Source organism: Oryza glaberrima, chromosome 11, assembly GCF_000147395.1.
Source record: "Oryza glaberrima chromosome 11, OglaRS2, whole genome shotgun sequence".
NCBI lineage: Eukaryota > Viridiplantae > Streptophyta > Magnoliopsida > Poales > Poaceae > Oryza > Oryza glaberrima.
The window spans coordinates 21726694-21742202 of record NC_068336.1 but is presented as its reverse complement, the minus strand read 5'-3'; the positions used below and the strand labels follow the sequence as shown (position 1 = coordinate 21742202).

The 15509-nt window shown below is 42.1% G+C and overlaps 2 protein-coding genes across 2 annotated transcripts; both read right to left on the bottom strand.

The window, feature by feature from the left end:
* Positions 1–7439: 7439 nt before the first annotated feature.
* Positions 7440–11094, bottom strand: LOC127753863 (thioredoxin domain-containing protein PLP3A-like). The gene is made up of 8 exons (XM_052279314.1): positions 10866–11094; positions 8726–8800; positions 8575–8622; positions 8346–8488; positions 8165–8237; positions 8020–8081; positions 7767–7864; positions 7440–7690 (listed from the first exon to the last, which is right to left on the bottom strand). Exons 1-8 carry the CDS (start codon positions 10947–10949, stop codon positions 7581–7583), a joined length of 693 nt encoding a protein of 230 aa, XP_052135274.1. The 5' UTR covers positions 10950–11094; the 3' UTR covers positions 7440–7580.
* A 583-nt stretch (positions 11095–11677) lies between these two features.
* Positions 11678–15306, bottom strand: LOC127755410 (uncharacterized). The gene is made up of 7 exons (XM_052281084.1): positions 14988–15306; positions 14807–14892; positions 14245–14391; positions 14043–14151; positions 12452–12575; positions 12086–12359; positions 11678–12002 (listed from the first exon to the last, which is right to left on the bottom strand). Exons 1-7 carry the CDS (start codon positions 15121–15123, stop codon positions 11901–11903), a joined length of 978 nt encoding a protein of 325 aa, XP_052137044.1. The 5' UTR covers positions 15124–15306; the 3' UTR covers positions 11678–11900.
* Positions 15307–15509: the final 203 nt, after the last annotated feature.

The following is a 15509-nucleotide window of genomic DNA, read 5'->3' as shown; positions in this document are numbered from 1 at the left end:
TTCAGGTTTTCTAATATCTATTCACTAAATAGTTAAACTTATAAATATAGAAAAAGATTATGACCACACCGTACCATTTCCATAAAACAACAAAGAAAATAATATCGTTTCCGATCTTTTCTGACCGTTTTTGTCCCTAGCTTAGTGGCCAAGATTTGGCTATGCTCATTTCATGATTTTATCATTCTCACTGTACCTAATCCATATTAGTTCTATTACTATTTGAAATATGATTACGGGAAAAAGAAGAAACTGAAAATGGGTAAAGCAGATCAACTGAACCTACATACTCCGTCAACCGTCAACGACTTTCATCTTATTTTAACACTTGATTTTGAATTAATTTTTAGTTTTTTATTGTATTTTATTTATTTAGTATTGGATTTTAAATCAACGGACACAGATATAACTTATTTGTGTGGTTTATTAGTATATATATAGGACAAACGATTATTCCGAACATGTTCGTGAGAGTGAGAGTAACCTGCTCCTTTTTTGTTTGCAGGTGATAATATAACCATGCGTCCTGCAAGGCTGAAAAGTGAATTAGCTTTCTTTTAAGTCTTCTATATAATTTAATCCGAAAATTCAAATCGGGCGCCCATGCATGCATCGGGTGCCCACGCCTTCGCGCCGAAAAAATCGGGCGCCACGCCTCCCGCACCTCCGCGCTGTCCCCACCACGTGCCTCACCACACACGCCGTTACAACAAATCACCCACGTATTTACGGAAACGCTCTATTTTGGGAATCTATTTCATTTTCTATTCCACCAATAATGTTTCAGCAATTATACTCGTGTTGTTTCACTATGTATAGATCAAATGTTGCAGTAAATTAAAACATCATTTCGCTATTTGCTGAAACATTATTTTTATATATGATGAAACAGCTTCAAAAACCGTTATTTCATACATTGTAACAAATGTTTCATGAGGTGATTTGGTTATGTTTAAGCTTTTTAAACTATTGAAACATTTTTCTATCTACTTAGTGAAACAATTCCGAACTACTTGGTGGAACAGCGCCCAATTTGTAGGCGCCTCGAATTCAATCATGCAGATTTTGATACAAAAGTCAAAGAAATTAAAGTTGTTCTTGGAAAGCCAGCTGAACATCCTCGAGCCTTCTTGGGCCGTTTCTGTGTAACGGGCCTAAACAGAGCCCATTTGCAGTACGGCCTCCTGGGGAGTTCCTCATCCGTACGTACCGCACAGGGCGGATCGAACGGCTACGAGAGATCCCAGAGGGATCGAAGTTTTCTTCACCGAACCCCCTCGCCCTGTCATCTCGGACGTCACACACCGATGACGCACACCACGGCGAAAAAGCTAAGAGCAGGTACAACATCAGGCTATAAGCCAACTATAAATATATTTTAAAGAGATAAAGGAAGAGAGAGAAGAATAGCGGGCTACAGATTCGTAGCCAACTGCGGCACGGACTCCAAGACATAATGTATGTATGACAGGTGGGACCAAGTATTAATAGTATAGTAAGTAACTATTGTATGAATTGGCTATTACATTGGCTATAGATGATTTGGAGCTAATAGTGGGTTATACTATTAAACTTTCTCTAATGGGCGGCCAGTCGCGCGCCCCCTTCCTGTACGACTGGACACGTGTCGCGCACAGAGAGGGGGAAGGGTGATTTTTTTTTGCGATTTTATTATTTTTATTTTGGATTTTTATTTTTGCATGAGGCCCATGTAAACAACCGCATGTGGTTGCCCTAGCCACATGCAAAGATCTTGATTTTCGTGGACTTTTTCGTGCATGTGGCTGGTTCAAACGCATGCGAAAATGTTTTTTCGCCCGTCATGCAAAAACCCCATCCATAGTAGTTCGGAGTTTAGAAACCCCAACCCCCGTGTTGCTGAGCAGGAACGCAACTGCCCACTGCCGACCTCTGCAGTGGTGCTCAACATGGGCCTGCTTCCGTTGCGTTGTGCTCATCTGGTCCGCACAAGCGGCCGAGGTCAGGGACGCTGTCGAGTCACATGGCTACTGCCGGGTCGAGACCGAGCCCGAAACGGCTAATGGGCGATCGCTCGCCTGGCGATGGGGGTAGCAATCAATTCGCTCCCCCCCCCCCCCCTCCCTCTCCCTCTCTCCATCTGGTTTCTTTTTTTTCACCACATTATTTTCCTATTTTAGTAAATTTATACACCTAAAGTTTATACACCTCAAGTTTACACATCTAAAGTTTAGAGACCCAAAGTTTATAAGTCAAAAGTTTATATATCCGATTCAAATTTAAATTTGAATTCAAATATTTTTTATATATAGTATTTCTATACATCTAAAGTTTATACACCTAAAACCTAAAGTTTATAAGTCAAAAGTTTATATATCCGATTCAAATTTGAATTTGAATTCAAATATTTTTTTTATATAGTATTTCTATACATCTAAAGTTTATAGACCCATTTCAAATTTGAATTTGAATTCAAATAATAGTTTATAGACCCAAAGTTTATAAGTAAAAAGTTTACATACCCGTTTCAAATTTGAATTTAAATTGAAATATTAGTTTATAGACCCAAAGTTTATATGTCAAAAGTTTACATACCCGTTTCAAATTTGAATTTAAATTGAAATATTAGTTTATAGACCCAAAGTTTATATGTCAAAAGTTTACATACCCGTTTCAAATTTGAATTTTAATTCAATTTTTTATGGTGTAGTAGTAAGAGAAGAAGGGAAGGTAAAGTAGTTAAGGGGGAGGGGCGGGTGATCGCTGGGGAGGGGAGGGAGCGATCACCCGCCCATTAGGATTACCTGACCGAGCTAGGGCAGTTCATTTTTTCGGCTCATCTGAGCCGCACAGGCCAAATATAACAGCTGCGAGACATCCTAAGGCCTTGTTCGGTTTAGATGGTGATTAAAAAATATTGGAGGAGATTAAGAGAGAATAATTCCACAATAGGTGTGGAATAAATTCCCTTCAATTTCTTCCTCATAAGAATTAACCGAACAAGATTTAAAGGGATTCGAAATTTTGTTCTCCTGACCCTCTCATGCACGCCTCGCCGAAGCGCTCGCCGTTGTATCATGGCTTTCCCCGGCCTCGGACCATAGTCTCCTTCAGCCACACTTGCACAAACACCCGCGCGGCCACCGCCATGTTGGCATATATGAAGAAGAGCTCCGTCAGTCAGCGCACACGACAGCTAGTCTGCGGCTCCGCGCCCTGCTCACGCAGTACGTCGTAGGTCGCCGTGGCCATAGGGATGCAGGCGGGGCGAGCAAACAGGTTTTTTTTAGCCCATTTATCTCACTTCTGATTTATTTTTTCTTCTAAATTTTATTCTATCATGTCAAAAATGAACTAGCAAGCAGGTAGCGAGACTACCCACCTGCATCCCTACGTGGCCACCCAGCCCAATCGCCCAAATGGGGAATGCGCACGCCTTGACGGACGAAACGAACGCCACGTAGATTGTGTTCGTTAACGTGAAATGGAGCAGATGATTAACATATAATTAACTACTCCCTCTGTCCCTCAGCCATGAACTTTCATGACTAACTTTAATCTAATAAAAAACATAAATAATATAATATGTAAAGTGTTATTTATATTTTATAATCTAATAACAATAAAAATACTAATCATAAAAAATGTTAAATAAGATGAACGATCAAAGTTAAACACGAAAATTTATTACTGTGTTTATTTCAGATAGGATGGAGGGAGTAAGTATTAGTTTAAAAACTTAAAAAAAAAGTATTCAATAGTATATTTTTTCAAGTAACGTTTATATAGAAGTTTTTCAAAAAGAAAAACGTGTCTTTACCAGATTAAAAAAGAGTACGAGAAATCAGAGGCAGAAGTTAACACAGCCGTAGCAAGCAGCGCCCGCGCTCGCGACGGAGAAGCTGCATATGCGGAGCTAGCGTCGCGCCGGCGTGGTGACCGCGCGCGCATGACCAAGAGACAACCCGGCGACGGCGATTCCATGAAGGAATGGAACTACCTAGTAGATGTTCGACAGTTTTTTTTTTACCAAAACATATACAAATCCTAGCATAAATGTCATGGCGAATCATATGCTTAGAAATAATACTATGTGACTGCAACAAAATTGATGACACAATCAGAACATAACTACAGATAGGCATCATTGGCCGTTCTCACGGTCTCACTATCGGCTAAGTATTTAATCAAGAAAGGACATCTAGCTTAGTGGTTGCATTGACCTGATTAGCATTCTAAGGTCCTGAGTTCAAATCTCCATAAGAGCGAATTTTAGATTGGGTTATCTGAAAGCTAAGTTTCATATTTGATAGGCTAAGTTCCTAATTTAAAATTAAATAGCTGCATATATCTGGATATAGAGGCCGGATAAAAAATATCCTTTTAAAAAAAGTATTTAATCAAGATTCATGGTTGATGAAACATGAAGAACTAATCACGAATGGTGTTCATCAACCGTTGGCTTCAGTTGGATTCCATGGTCTTGCTCCTCCTCTTCCTCTTGGTTGTCTTCCTCGCAATCCGAGAGCTCGAAGTCCGCGAACAATTCCGCCCAGTCTTCCTCGAGCCGTGCCTGGCGCTGCGCCCTGACGGCGAGGTAGTCGCCGTCGACCTCGTAGTAGCCCCGCGACTCGACGGCGGCCCTCACCTCGGCCTGGTACTCGGCGAACGCGTCGCCCGCGGCGGCGCGCAGCGCGGCGGTGGCGAGCAGGATCGCCCTCGTCTCCTCGATCTCCTCCTCCGCCATCACGCTCTCCCGCCGGTCGATCGTCCTCAGCCCGGCGAAGTCCTCCGGGTCGCAGGCGCGCTCGCGCTCCTGCGCGAGGATCCAGTCCACCTCCGCCTGCGGCAGCCGGACCATCATCTTCTTCTTCTCCTCCTCCGGAGCCGTCGCCTCGCCGCCGCCGCGGTCACCGCCTGCCGCCGCCGCCGCCGAATCCGCCATATATATGCTCGCCGGCGATCTCTTCCTCCGCCGCCTGGGGTTCTTCGTGTGGGGGTGGTGATGGGGAGGGAGACGGGTCGGACTTATATAGGCGGAGGCGTCTCCGAAGTCCGAATCAGAGTCGGGCTCGGGCCCGTGTGCGTGTGGGCCCGCATCCGATTCCTATGCGGGTTGGGTTCGTGTTGTGATACTAGCTAGTGGGCCCGAAACCCAACACAGCCGTGCTATGGGTCGGGTTTCGATGTATGAGAATTGAGAAAACGTTGGGGGCCTGGAATCGTGGATGCTTCTGACGGGTTGCGGGTTCGGATTTGGAAAGCACTTTTCGATTCACATCGCATATGGCTGAATGGCCCTTGAGCTTACTGCTGTCCAATCTATTTTTCATATAAGATTCGATCGTGTGCCTGTTAAAATTGTTGATTTATCTTTCTGATTCTAATATAACTAAATTTTCTAGGTATTAAGATATGTCACATCTAGTTGTAGATTCTTTTTTTAGACTGTTTCAGATTCATTTTTTGGACAGTTCTATATTTGTTTTTTTAGTTCTATATTTGTTTTTTGGGACAGAGAGAATATGTTAGTGATACAGGAGATAAGTCCCTTTTTTTTAATCCATTTCTGCACTAGACATTTTATTTTGCTGATTTACATCGACGACTCAGTCCTCACGAGCTAAAATTTTCACTTGGAGTACTCGGCCAAAATTTTCTTTTAAACTGATTACTCGGCCAAATTAAACTGGGATTACAAATTAAAAGGCACTTAACGAGAGCGCTGTCAGAACTCAGTTTGTAAGCTAGGCACTGGTGATAGCAGCAGAGAATCGGCAAACAAGAACAGAATGTAAATGCAAGGTCATTTGACCTACCTAACAAATACTAGCAAAAAGAGCTCACATCAAAATGCTCTTTCCAGATTTATTTTAAGGCAATGAAAAAAAAAAGGGCCGCCATATGGACAGCATCGATCACAGCAACGATCTCAACATAAAGTACTAACTCAAAATGAGCATGATCAGGTACCCCTAAAACATCACGATTCAGAAGCGTGCCAGTAATATATGCTCCATCCGTTTCGAAATGTTTGACACCGTTAACTTTTTAGCACATGTTTAACCGTTCGTCTTATTCAAAAACTTTTGTGAGATATGTAAAATTATATGCCTACATAAAAATATATTTAACAATGAATCAAATGATAGGAAAAGAATTAATAATTACTTAAATTTTTTGAATAAGACGAACGGTCAAACATGTGATAAAAAGTCAACGGCGTCAAACATTTCGAAACGGAGGGAGTACACGAAAACATGCAGAGACTTCTACAGTTGTCCAAAAAGGTTATCAGATACGACTGAAAATGTCAGGTATCTACGATTGCAAATGTCAGCTAGATATCATATGCTGTACTCAGGCTCCAGGGGCCTTAGGTTCCCTGTTAAAATGGCTAGGAATAGGGACGGCACGTCCTCCTTTGGTCTCGATGGAGGCACGCAATTTTTTGCATTTCTGCATAAGTAGTTTGATCTTTATGCAGAGGTTTTTCACGCCAGTCGTCTCCTTTCCATGAGTTAAAAAAAGCTCCCGGATGATCTCTCTCCTGGCTTTTGCGATCTCATTATAGATGTCAACTAGGTCGTGATTTGCGGTGTTAGGCCCAGTTTCTTTCAGCTTGGGATTATTATAATCCAGATTATTGGGAGTAAACTAAAAGAAACAGACAACTTATTGAAGTAGCTTATTATAATCTGGAGCCCAGCTTATTATAATCTGATAAACTCATTTAGGTGAGCTTTTTCCAGATTATTGGGTGAAAAATTACCCACCATGCCACCCACTTCCTCTTTAGACTTACAAACCCAATAATCTAGGCTCTAATAATCTAGGAAAGAAACAACTAACCGCTTATTCTATTACAGATTATAACAATCTAGTTTATAGTAATCTAACTCAATAATCTAGATTATAATAATTTTAAGTTGAAAGAAACAGGACCTTAATCTTTTCAGCATCAAACATGTACTCAACACCAACCTCGAAAGTGCGCAGTTCCTGTAAGTGAGGAGTCAATGAAGAGATTTCAAGAAAATAATCTACCATGATACAAGTCTATAAGTTTATCAAATTCTCAAAGGCCCATATCTATTGCCAGTGATCCCTGATCACGGCGCCCTGGAACGAAAAACCCTCGAGGAAATCACGAACTCACACAGATGCACAACGACAAGACACGGAGTGGGTATATAAATGCGGGTAATACTAGAACGTCTTATAATATGAAACGGAGGGAATATGTACTTTTTTATATTATTTTTGAGATGGTAATGTTCAACTCGTAGCTCGTCATGTTTATGTGAAACTCCATATATAGCAACCAGTCAAGTATTGTAGCTGAAACATTGGCAACACGATGACCAGAAAAGAAAAGCTGTTAAGGGTAAAGCACACCGACTCGCATAGGCCAGCTTCGCACTTTAGCAGTATGAATGAAAAGCTAACTAAACAGTACACAAAATAAATTCCTTTGTTGCTATTGCATTTTCAAATCCCTCGTTTCCTAACTGGGTTGATACAACTCGGAATGCATATTACATAAACACATAGAGTGCAAAAGGAACTTGATGACACTGTGGAGTGTTATCATCTCTTGTTCATTCTGAATCAGAATCTTGAGCGGTTGAAGATCTAATCCTCCTGTTCATTGACATATCAGTTTCGTCATCTTCATCGTCCTCATCCTTCTTCTTTTCGTCGATTATACCTACATTGTTGTGTGTTATCATATTTGTCATTTCAAGGTTTTGACAGAATTGTGTATGGAGATGTAATAGAGATACCTTTCATCTTGAGTATATTTTCCAACGCTCTTGTTGAAAAATCATCTTTACTGCCGAGGTCTTGAAACCCAACTAACCGGTCAATAGCAATGCCCTTCCTAAAGAACAAAATGTCAGTTCGAGAGCAAAAACAGAACCCTGACTATTGGATTAGTCCTTGCATGACGAAAAGGTTATAGCAAGGAATACCAAATAGTTAAGCACACGTTATCCAAATCCGATGGGTAGAAATGATGAAAGTTTATGCACTTACTTGAACAATATCACGCAGGGCAACGTTTTGATTCCTAGTTTCGTGACAAAGAACGGAGCATTCTGGAGTAGTTATTTACAAGATTAGACATCATCTTTGTAATAAAATACAAGTAACTGGATGCTAATAGAGATAGCATACTAACTTCAGCATCAAGCTTTATGAATTTAGTTCCCAAATAGACTGGTGCAAGGGTCTTCAAATGCTTATCCATGATCCTAGAAAAGATTTAGATAGGTGTCCATGAATTGTCATCCGTGTCAATTAATTATCATCAGGTCAACTATAAAACAACTTATTTTTAAAAAGAACAAATTATGTCCTACTTGCAACGGTAAAATTCACGGTGGTAGAAATGGCAGATGACCTTTTCGCTGCCAGTGACCTCTCCTAGGAAGTCCCCTTCAGTTATCTCCCTATATTCACCATGACCTTGCCTTTTTAGCACTTCACGCTTCTCAACCTCTTTCTGTTATGCACAGGAAAATGAATAACTTAAAATGAAGATTATCCACACAGGTTCACAACCTTCAAGGGAAATGTGCAGAGGAGTACCTTCAGAGCAGCAATTCTGTCCGCATGCAACTTCTCAAGCTCTGGATCCTATAGTTGTAGTTCCACAGCACGATAGATAAAAAGGTAATCAGTGCTTCAAACCGAAGGAAAAAAACAAGAGAAATATAGAAGATACTGTAGTTAAACTCACATCCAATAATTCATCAAGATCAACCTCATCATGGCTTGCACTTGCTGCTTGGGCTTTCTCTTTAGCTACAATTTCCTAACATAATAACTATGTCAGTATACAGGGGGGGGAAACAAAAGGGGACAGAGAGAGTTGTATTAGCCTGTTTTGAAAGCAAGTTTGTTTTTAAAAAATGCAAGAGGTTTACAGCACTGGAACAAGAGTGTAAAAATACAGTATTTCACCCCCATTATAACAAGGACATAAATGAAAATGACACAAACAATAAGAGAAGATATAGCTTGCCAATCATATCACAAGGAGTGAAGAATCAAGTATAAATAATAGAAACGAGTGATGTGCGTGGAGGACAGTTATATCCTTTTGTACTATACTTTCGATGCAAACCCCCAACAGTTTGTTGCTGTCAATATACAGAAAGCCCATTTTGATAGAAAAATGAATACCTTTAACATAATGTGCATTCATGAGAGAGCAGAAGGCATCAGAAGGTAATCCATTTCCAACATACATAAGAAGTTAAAAATGCCCGGATGGAGAATGATCCACTGCAACTTTGATTATTGCAAACTTGCAAACCATATCCCCAACTAACCACATTTATAGGCTGCCTAAATGGGAGAAACACCCTTGTTTTGTGTACCCTGAGGTGTCATAAAGCATTATCTCCTATCCAGCATAGAATATACTGGTCTCTAGACCCTGCACCATCACTCTATTTGTTGTCCTCGAATACAGGACTGGAGCTAATCCATCCTCCTAATGAACTATCCCCCACCCCAACGTTCCCAGCCAAAGATTGAATCATGCTACAGCAACACCAGGACAGAGCAATCTGGATGGCAAGACTTCTCGCACGAGCTAAGACCACTCCCATAGCCAAATGCTCAAATCCAATGCACCTGCCCTTTCCCAAGACAAAAAGAATCACACTGTTGTGTTACCAGGATCAGCCTCCACGTTGATCTATGGTTATACCTTCCACAATCCATGCCTGCGGCACAGCTGAGTGGAGGCGAATCAGACGCCAGTTCTAAGGATAGGTGTACCGGACTACAACTCACTCCCAATCAAAAACCAAGATTTGATCACACGCTGGTTACCGAGATCCAGGAGCGCACTGGCTCCACGGCCACCACCACAGCCAATTCCACGACCCAACCCGCTGGATCAGTTTTTACCCCCATTACAACAAGGACATAAAACGCAGCTGACACAAACAAGCAGAGAAGATTATAACTTGCCAATCACATTGCAAGGAGTGAAGAATCAAGTATGTGAGTGAAGGACAGTCATATCTTCTTCCCTACACTTTGATGCAAACACCACAGTTTGTTGCTGTAAATCTAGGAAGAATATCAAAAGGACTACCTGCAAATTTTACATGACATGCATTCATGGCATAAGAAGGTAACCCATTTTGAACATGTAAAAGAACGGCCAGATGTATCATGATCCACACCAACTCTTTGTTATTCTAAACTTCAAAATATTATACTCAAATCGAGCCAGGTTTATTGGATAAATGTGAGTAGCGCCATTGTTTATTGGATAAACCGAGGTGCCATAAAGCATCATATTCCTATTCAGCATGGAATACACTGGTCTCTATACCCTACAACATCACTCTACTTGTTCTCCTGGAACACAGGACTGCAGCTAACCCATCTCCTTTATGAACTAAACCTCCCCAGTCCCCATGATCCCAACCAAATACTAGATCAAGCTAATACCACCCACATTGCCAAATGCCCAAATACTAGATTAACCAAATACCAGAACAGAGCAGTCTGCAAGGTAACATTTTCGATACGAACTAATACCACCCCATTGCCAAATGCCCAAATACATGTCCATGCCCTTTCCCAAGTCGAGAAATTCGCACTGTCGTCATACCAGATCATCTTCCCCGTTGCCTCTGCCTTCCACAATCCATGGAGGCAGCACAGATGAGTCGACTGCTCCGCGGCCGAATCAACCCCCCCGGCCCGCTGGTGCCGAGATCCATCCAGCAGCACGGCCGGCTCCGCCACCAACCTCCACAGCCAATTCCGCGACCCACCCACCCGCCCAACACCACCGGACATCGATTGCGGGAAGCGCGAGAGCTAGGTGAACGAGAGTGAGTGAGCGAAGTCACCTTCTGGTAGTCGCGGGCGGCGGCGGCCATGACGTTGCCGAAAGCCAGGTTGGAGAGCGTCGACTTCACCGCGTCGGGATCCATCTCTCCCTCTCGGCTCTCGCCTCGCTGCTACTCCCTCCGCAACCTCGCCGCCGCTTCTGCTCGGCCGCCGAGATCTCCTCCCCTCCGATTCCCGTTCAGGTGGCGCCGCGACAGAGAGAGAGAGCGAAGTGGTGCGTGTTGCGTTGCGGGTGCAGCCGCCTCAGAGAAATCGAAGCCCGATGGGCCAAATTCTTTCAAACTGTTCGAGCTTGTTTTAAAAATAAATTTTCCAAAACTACGTAAATATTGACTAAACTGTTATAAAACTATAGATTTAAAATGATGTATAGTAAAACTACATATTTGTTGTTAAATCTGTAGTTTTGTGATATATCATTTTATATTTGTAGTATTGTAATAATTAATTAAAGTATATTTTAAATATATAGTTTTGTGATAATTTAATTAAAGTATATGTAGTTTTGTAAAGTTAATTATCTTTTTTTTGGGTGGTATTGGTACCACACTTCGAAGACTACTGACTGAGTAGAAATTTCCTCTGTTAAATGTTAGTATTCTGGTTTAAAAGGCGCATTCTTGGATTTTTCTGGTACCAATTCAAATTCAAATACAGTTTTGCCGTATTGTCATCTGGTTTAAAAGGAGAATTATTTGTCTACATTTCTACTCATTGCAAGGTTTCCTAATACATTGCACAGAAGCACATATTTTCCCTAGACACGTTCAGATCACCAACCTAACATGCACAAGAAATGAGCTCATCGAAATAAAACTGTGAAACCATTCATCGTATAAAACTCAAATGCTGTTGTCATTTTTCAGATAGGTATTCCCTTGTTACAATGTACAAAAAAAGACAAACGATATTGTTGTGCATTTGGCTGCTTAAAAACCGAAACGCCTGCTTCACCGCTTAATTTGTATCATCTCCTGTACAGCTGGATAGTGCCGCAAGTCCTAAATTAAGGTCATCATTGGTATAACCATGGGCTATAGAAGCCCCAGAGACTTCAGCTGTTGGACATGCTCCGAAGGGAGAGGCGGCGGACACCAATCCGCGCGCTCGCCATCGACATCTTCCACAACATATTCCTGTAAGAACCAGATACAGCTTAAGTGCAGAAGGAAATAAACTAAAGTGAAAGACTGAGAAATAAGCGGCAAACAGAACTCACCTTGGTTAACATTCGTTTTGCAAGAATATGGTAGTGTCTCTGCCAGATCCGCTGACCCACCATGGTTGCTACCAAGACGCTGTAGAAAATGCCGATAACTGTGAATAGTCCAAGCACGATTACTCCCATGATAAAGAGCAATGGTAACCCTGCTTCTCCAGCACCACCCAAGCAACCACCACACTCTCCAGCTGTCGTTGCACAGCCCTCAAAGCATGTAGTGCAATCTGTCCACATGCAAAGCGTACCAGGTAGATGGCAATCTGCACACATCCTGAAACAGAAAAGAACAGTGAGCAGTCAGATGAAGCAAGCATGCAGCATTGGTAGCTTGTTAATACAGTTGCTAAATTAATTGAAGCATACCCTGGTTGGCAGCAACAAAGACACAACTCTCGACAAGGCTGTGCCAGGTCATTCCGTACTCTTCGGTCATAACAAGTTATGAAGCATCCTGATAACCCAAGCAAAGCAAAAAATAGCAATGCCCCTGTAACCATAAGAACAATACTTAAATTTAGTCCAGATTAAACTAACATGCGTAAGAGAAGGTACGATGAATCTTATTGCCAGTCTTCCCACAGATTTAGTAAGTATATATGAATTTTCCACATAATATATGTATTATCACAATTGGCAAATCTTAGTTCCTCATAATATAAGTTACAGAGCCCAATGAATTAACACAGCAGGGAGAATACGACATGCATATCATATATCCACTTCTTTACATACTTGGCTATGATACAGATGAATATCCTAACTTGCCCAAATCTCCGTTCGTTTGTGATGGCGGGGGCAGATTATCCCTCGGTTTCATGCTTTTCAAACTACTAAGGCTGTGTTCGGCGCTGCCTGTACCCATCCTCTTCTCGTTTTCCGCGCGCACGCTTTTCAAACTGCTAAACGGTGCATTTTTTTTGCAAAAAGTTTATATACGAAAGTTGCTTAAAAAATCATATTAATCCTTTTTTTTAAAAAAAAAAGCTAATACTTAATTAATCATGCACTAAACGCAGCCTAAATGGTGTGTTTCGTGCAAAAACTTTCTATATAGAAGTTGCTTTAAAATATTTGATAAATCCATTTTCCAAGTTTAAAATAGTTAAAATTCTATTAATCATGTGCTAATGCCTTTCTCGTTTTGCGTGTCCGTACTTAATATTCAGCTTCACCACTTGCGAAAACCACCTGATAATAACAAAGAAAGATCAACCACTGAACCATATGTAATGAACATGTGTATGTGTTCCTGATTGATCCAGCCATGTGAGCTACATTCAGGTAGTTTGGTTGATATAATTGGCATTTATTTATTGAGCTGAACAAGGTTAACCAGATGTCTATAAAACTGTTCATTGCGATGTTTCAGCAAGAGCTCAGAATTAATCAAACTGAAGGCATTAATGTAAAATGGGCGAAATGAGCAGCTGAGCTTCTTGTTAATTATAGTGTTATAGCTAATTAGAAGCAGAGGTGCTTGGTTTCCAAGGACGCAGCCTCCCTTTTATAGAAAGTACAACTAAGCTGAATATTACAAAATTGGACAGCTCATTGAGCAGTTACTCCTAATAATATGATGATCAAATTAGTCACAAGCAAACCATGGCATATTCAAGTGACAACCATTACCGTGCATTAAACAGGGAACAATAGCTTGCTCTTTACTATTCGATACACATATCATTCACTCTCATATCACATTTCTACACTTAAATTCCTTTTTTAAAAGCCCATCTCACCCATCATACATGACACAAGAATGAGCCATTGAGGTTCGTCGTGTACACTCACTGCACATTTAACATTGTAAAACCTACAACTCCCACGTGATTGAATTCTATGGATGCATGGTGAGCTAGCATGATAATTCTTTCAATCAGGGTACAATTTCATCAAACAATCATGCAAAACTAAGTGCAAGAAATAACAAGTTTGGTATGACAAAGTAATTTACCACATATGTAATAAAAACTAACTTCATTGTCAAACCCCCAGGCTGTCCTCAACCAGTAATTCTGTAATCCATCAATAAAATGCACCAAATACGCTAATGCAGATATGACCTGAACAAATAAATAACCAAAAACAAAACTCTTTTATCATTCATTAGAATAAAGACAATTGAGAACTAACAAAGAGTATCTAGAGGAACTTACAAACTGCACTAGAGCAAAGATGAATAATATATCTCTAGTGACGAAGAAACGAAATTTCAATGTTCGCCATTTCCTATCAGTGTGAACATGAACCCTCAAATAGTAAGGAGCTTTACAAGTGGTGCAATGCGAAAAGGCAAATCCTTCCTGTACATGAGACAAGGAAAATGTCAAGCAAAGTTAGTTTTCTTACTAAACAAAGCTTAGCAAAATAACATTGACCTGCCAATTTGTGTGCAACAAAAATATGTATCTTGAAAGCGTAAATGTTGACAAAGGCAACCCTGGATACTCTACGTTATGAAGAACCATAGCTTAAATTTGTAACAAATCGCACCAAAAACTACATTTTAGGCACCGCATTCATATAACGCTAAAATTAGTTATCACAAAGAATGAGGTTCAAACATGGTATATCTTATCTACCAAAAATGCCACAACCCCCCAACTTCTCTCAGCGCACAGCAAACAGCAGCTCCCCCAATTTATTAACAGCTAACGTGCAACCAATGAAATGGGCGGGAGATCAGCGGGGAGGCCCGAGGGATCAAAAGCTTCATACCTTCACGGCTCTCCAGTGGTCGAGGCAGTCGCGGTGGACGTACTTGGACGTCCCCTTGCACTTGCACGGCGCGATGAAATCCCTCCCTGCACACACACACACCGAGAGACAACAAAGCACTCAGATCCCCTTGCACGATAAGGTCGCGGTCGCGGGGGGTGGCGGATGGATCTGCGCGTACCGTCGGTCTCGAGGCAGATCCGGCACTGGAACTGGTCCCCGGCGCCGGCCTCGATGTCGATCTCCGAGGGCGGCGGGATCAGCGGCGAAGACTCCGACGCCGACGACGCCGCCCCCCGCGCCGGCTGCTCCCCCATCGACGATCCACCGTAGCCTGCCCCCGCGCTTCTACAACCCTCCTCCTCCTCCGCCTCCCATCCGAAACCCTAGCTCCTCCTCCTCCTCGCCTCGATCGATCGATCGATCGAATCGAAGCCGACGACGACGAGTCGAGGGAGGGAGGTTGGCGGCTGTTAGGTGCGGTGGTGGACTAGCGAGGAAGCGAGGTATAGATTGGTCGCGAACTTTTGCCACGCGACGGTGGCGTACGCGCGGGAGGATGACGCGTGGGGCCCCGCGTGGAGGTGGGCCCCGGTGGTTATACTGGTTTGGAGTAGGAGTAGCTTCGGTGGGGTGGGGTGGGTGGGTGGGTAGTCGTACGTGCGGGTGAGAGTTGACCAGAGGCTTCGTTGTGATTGCGCGG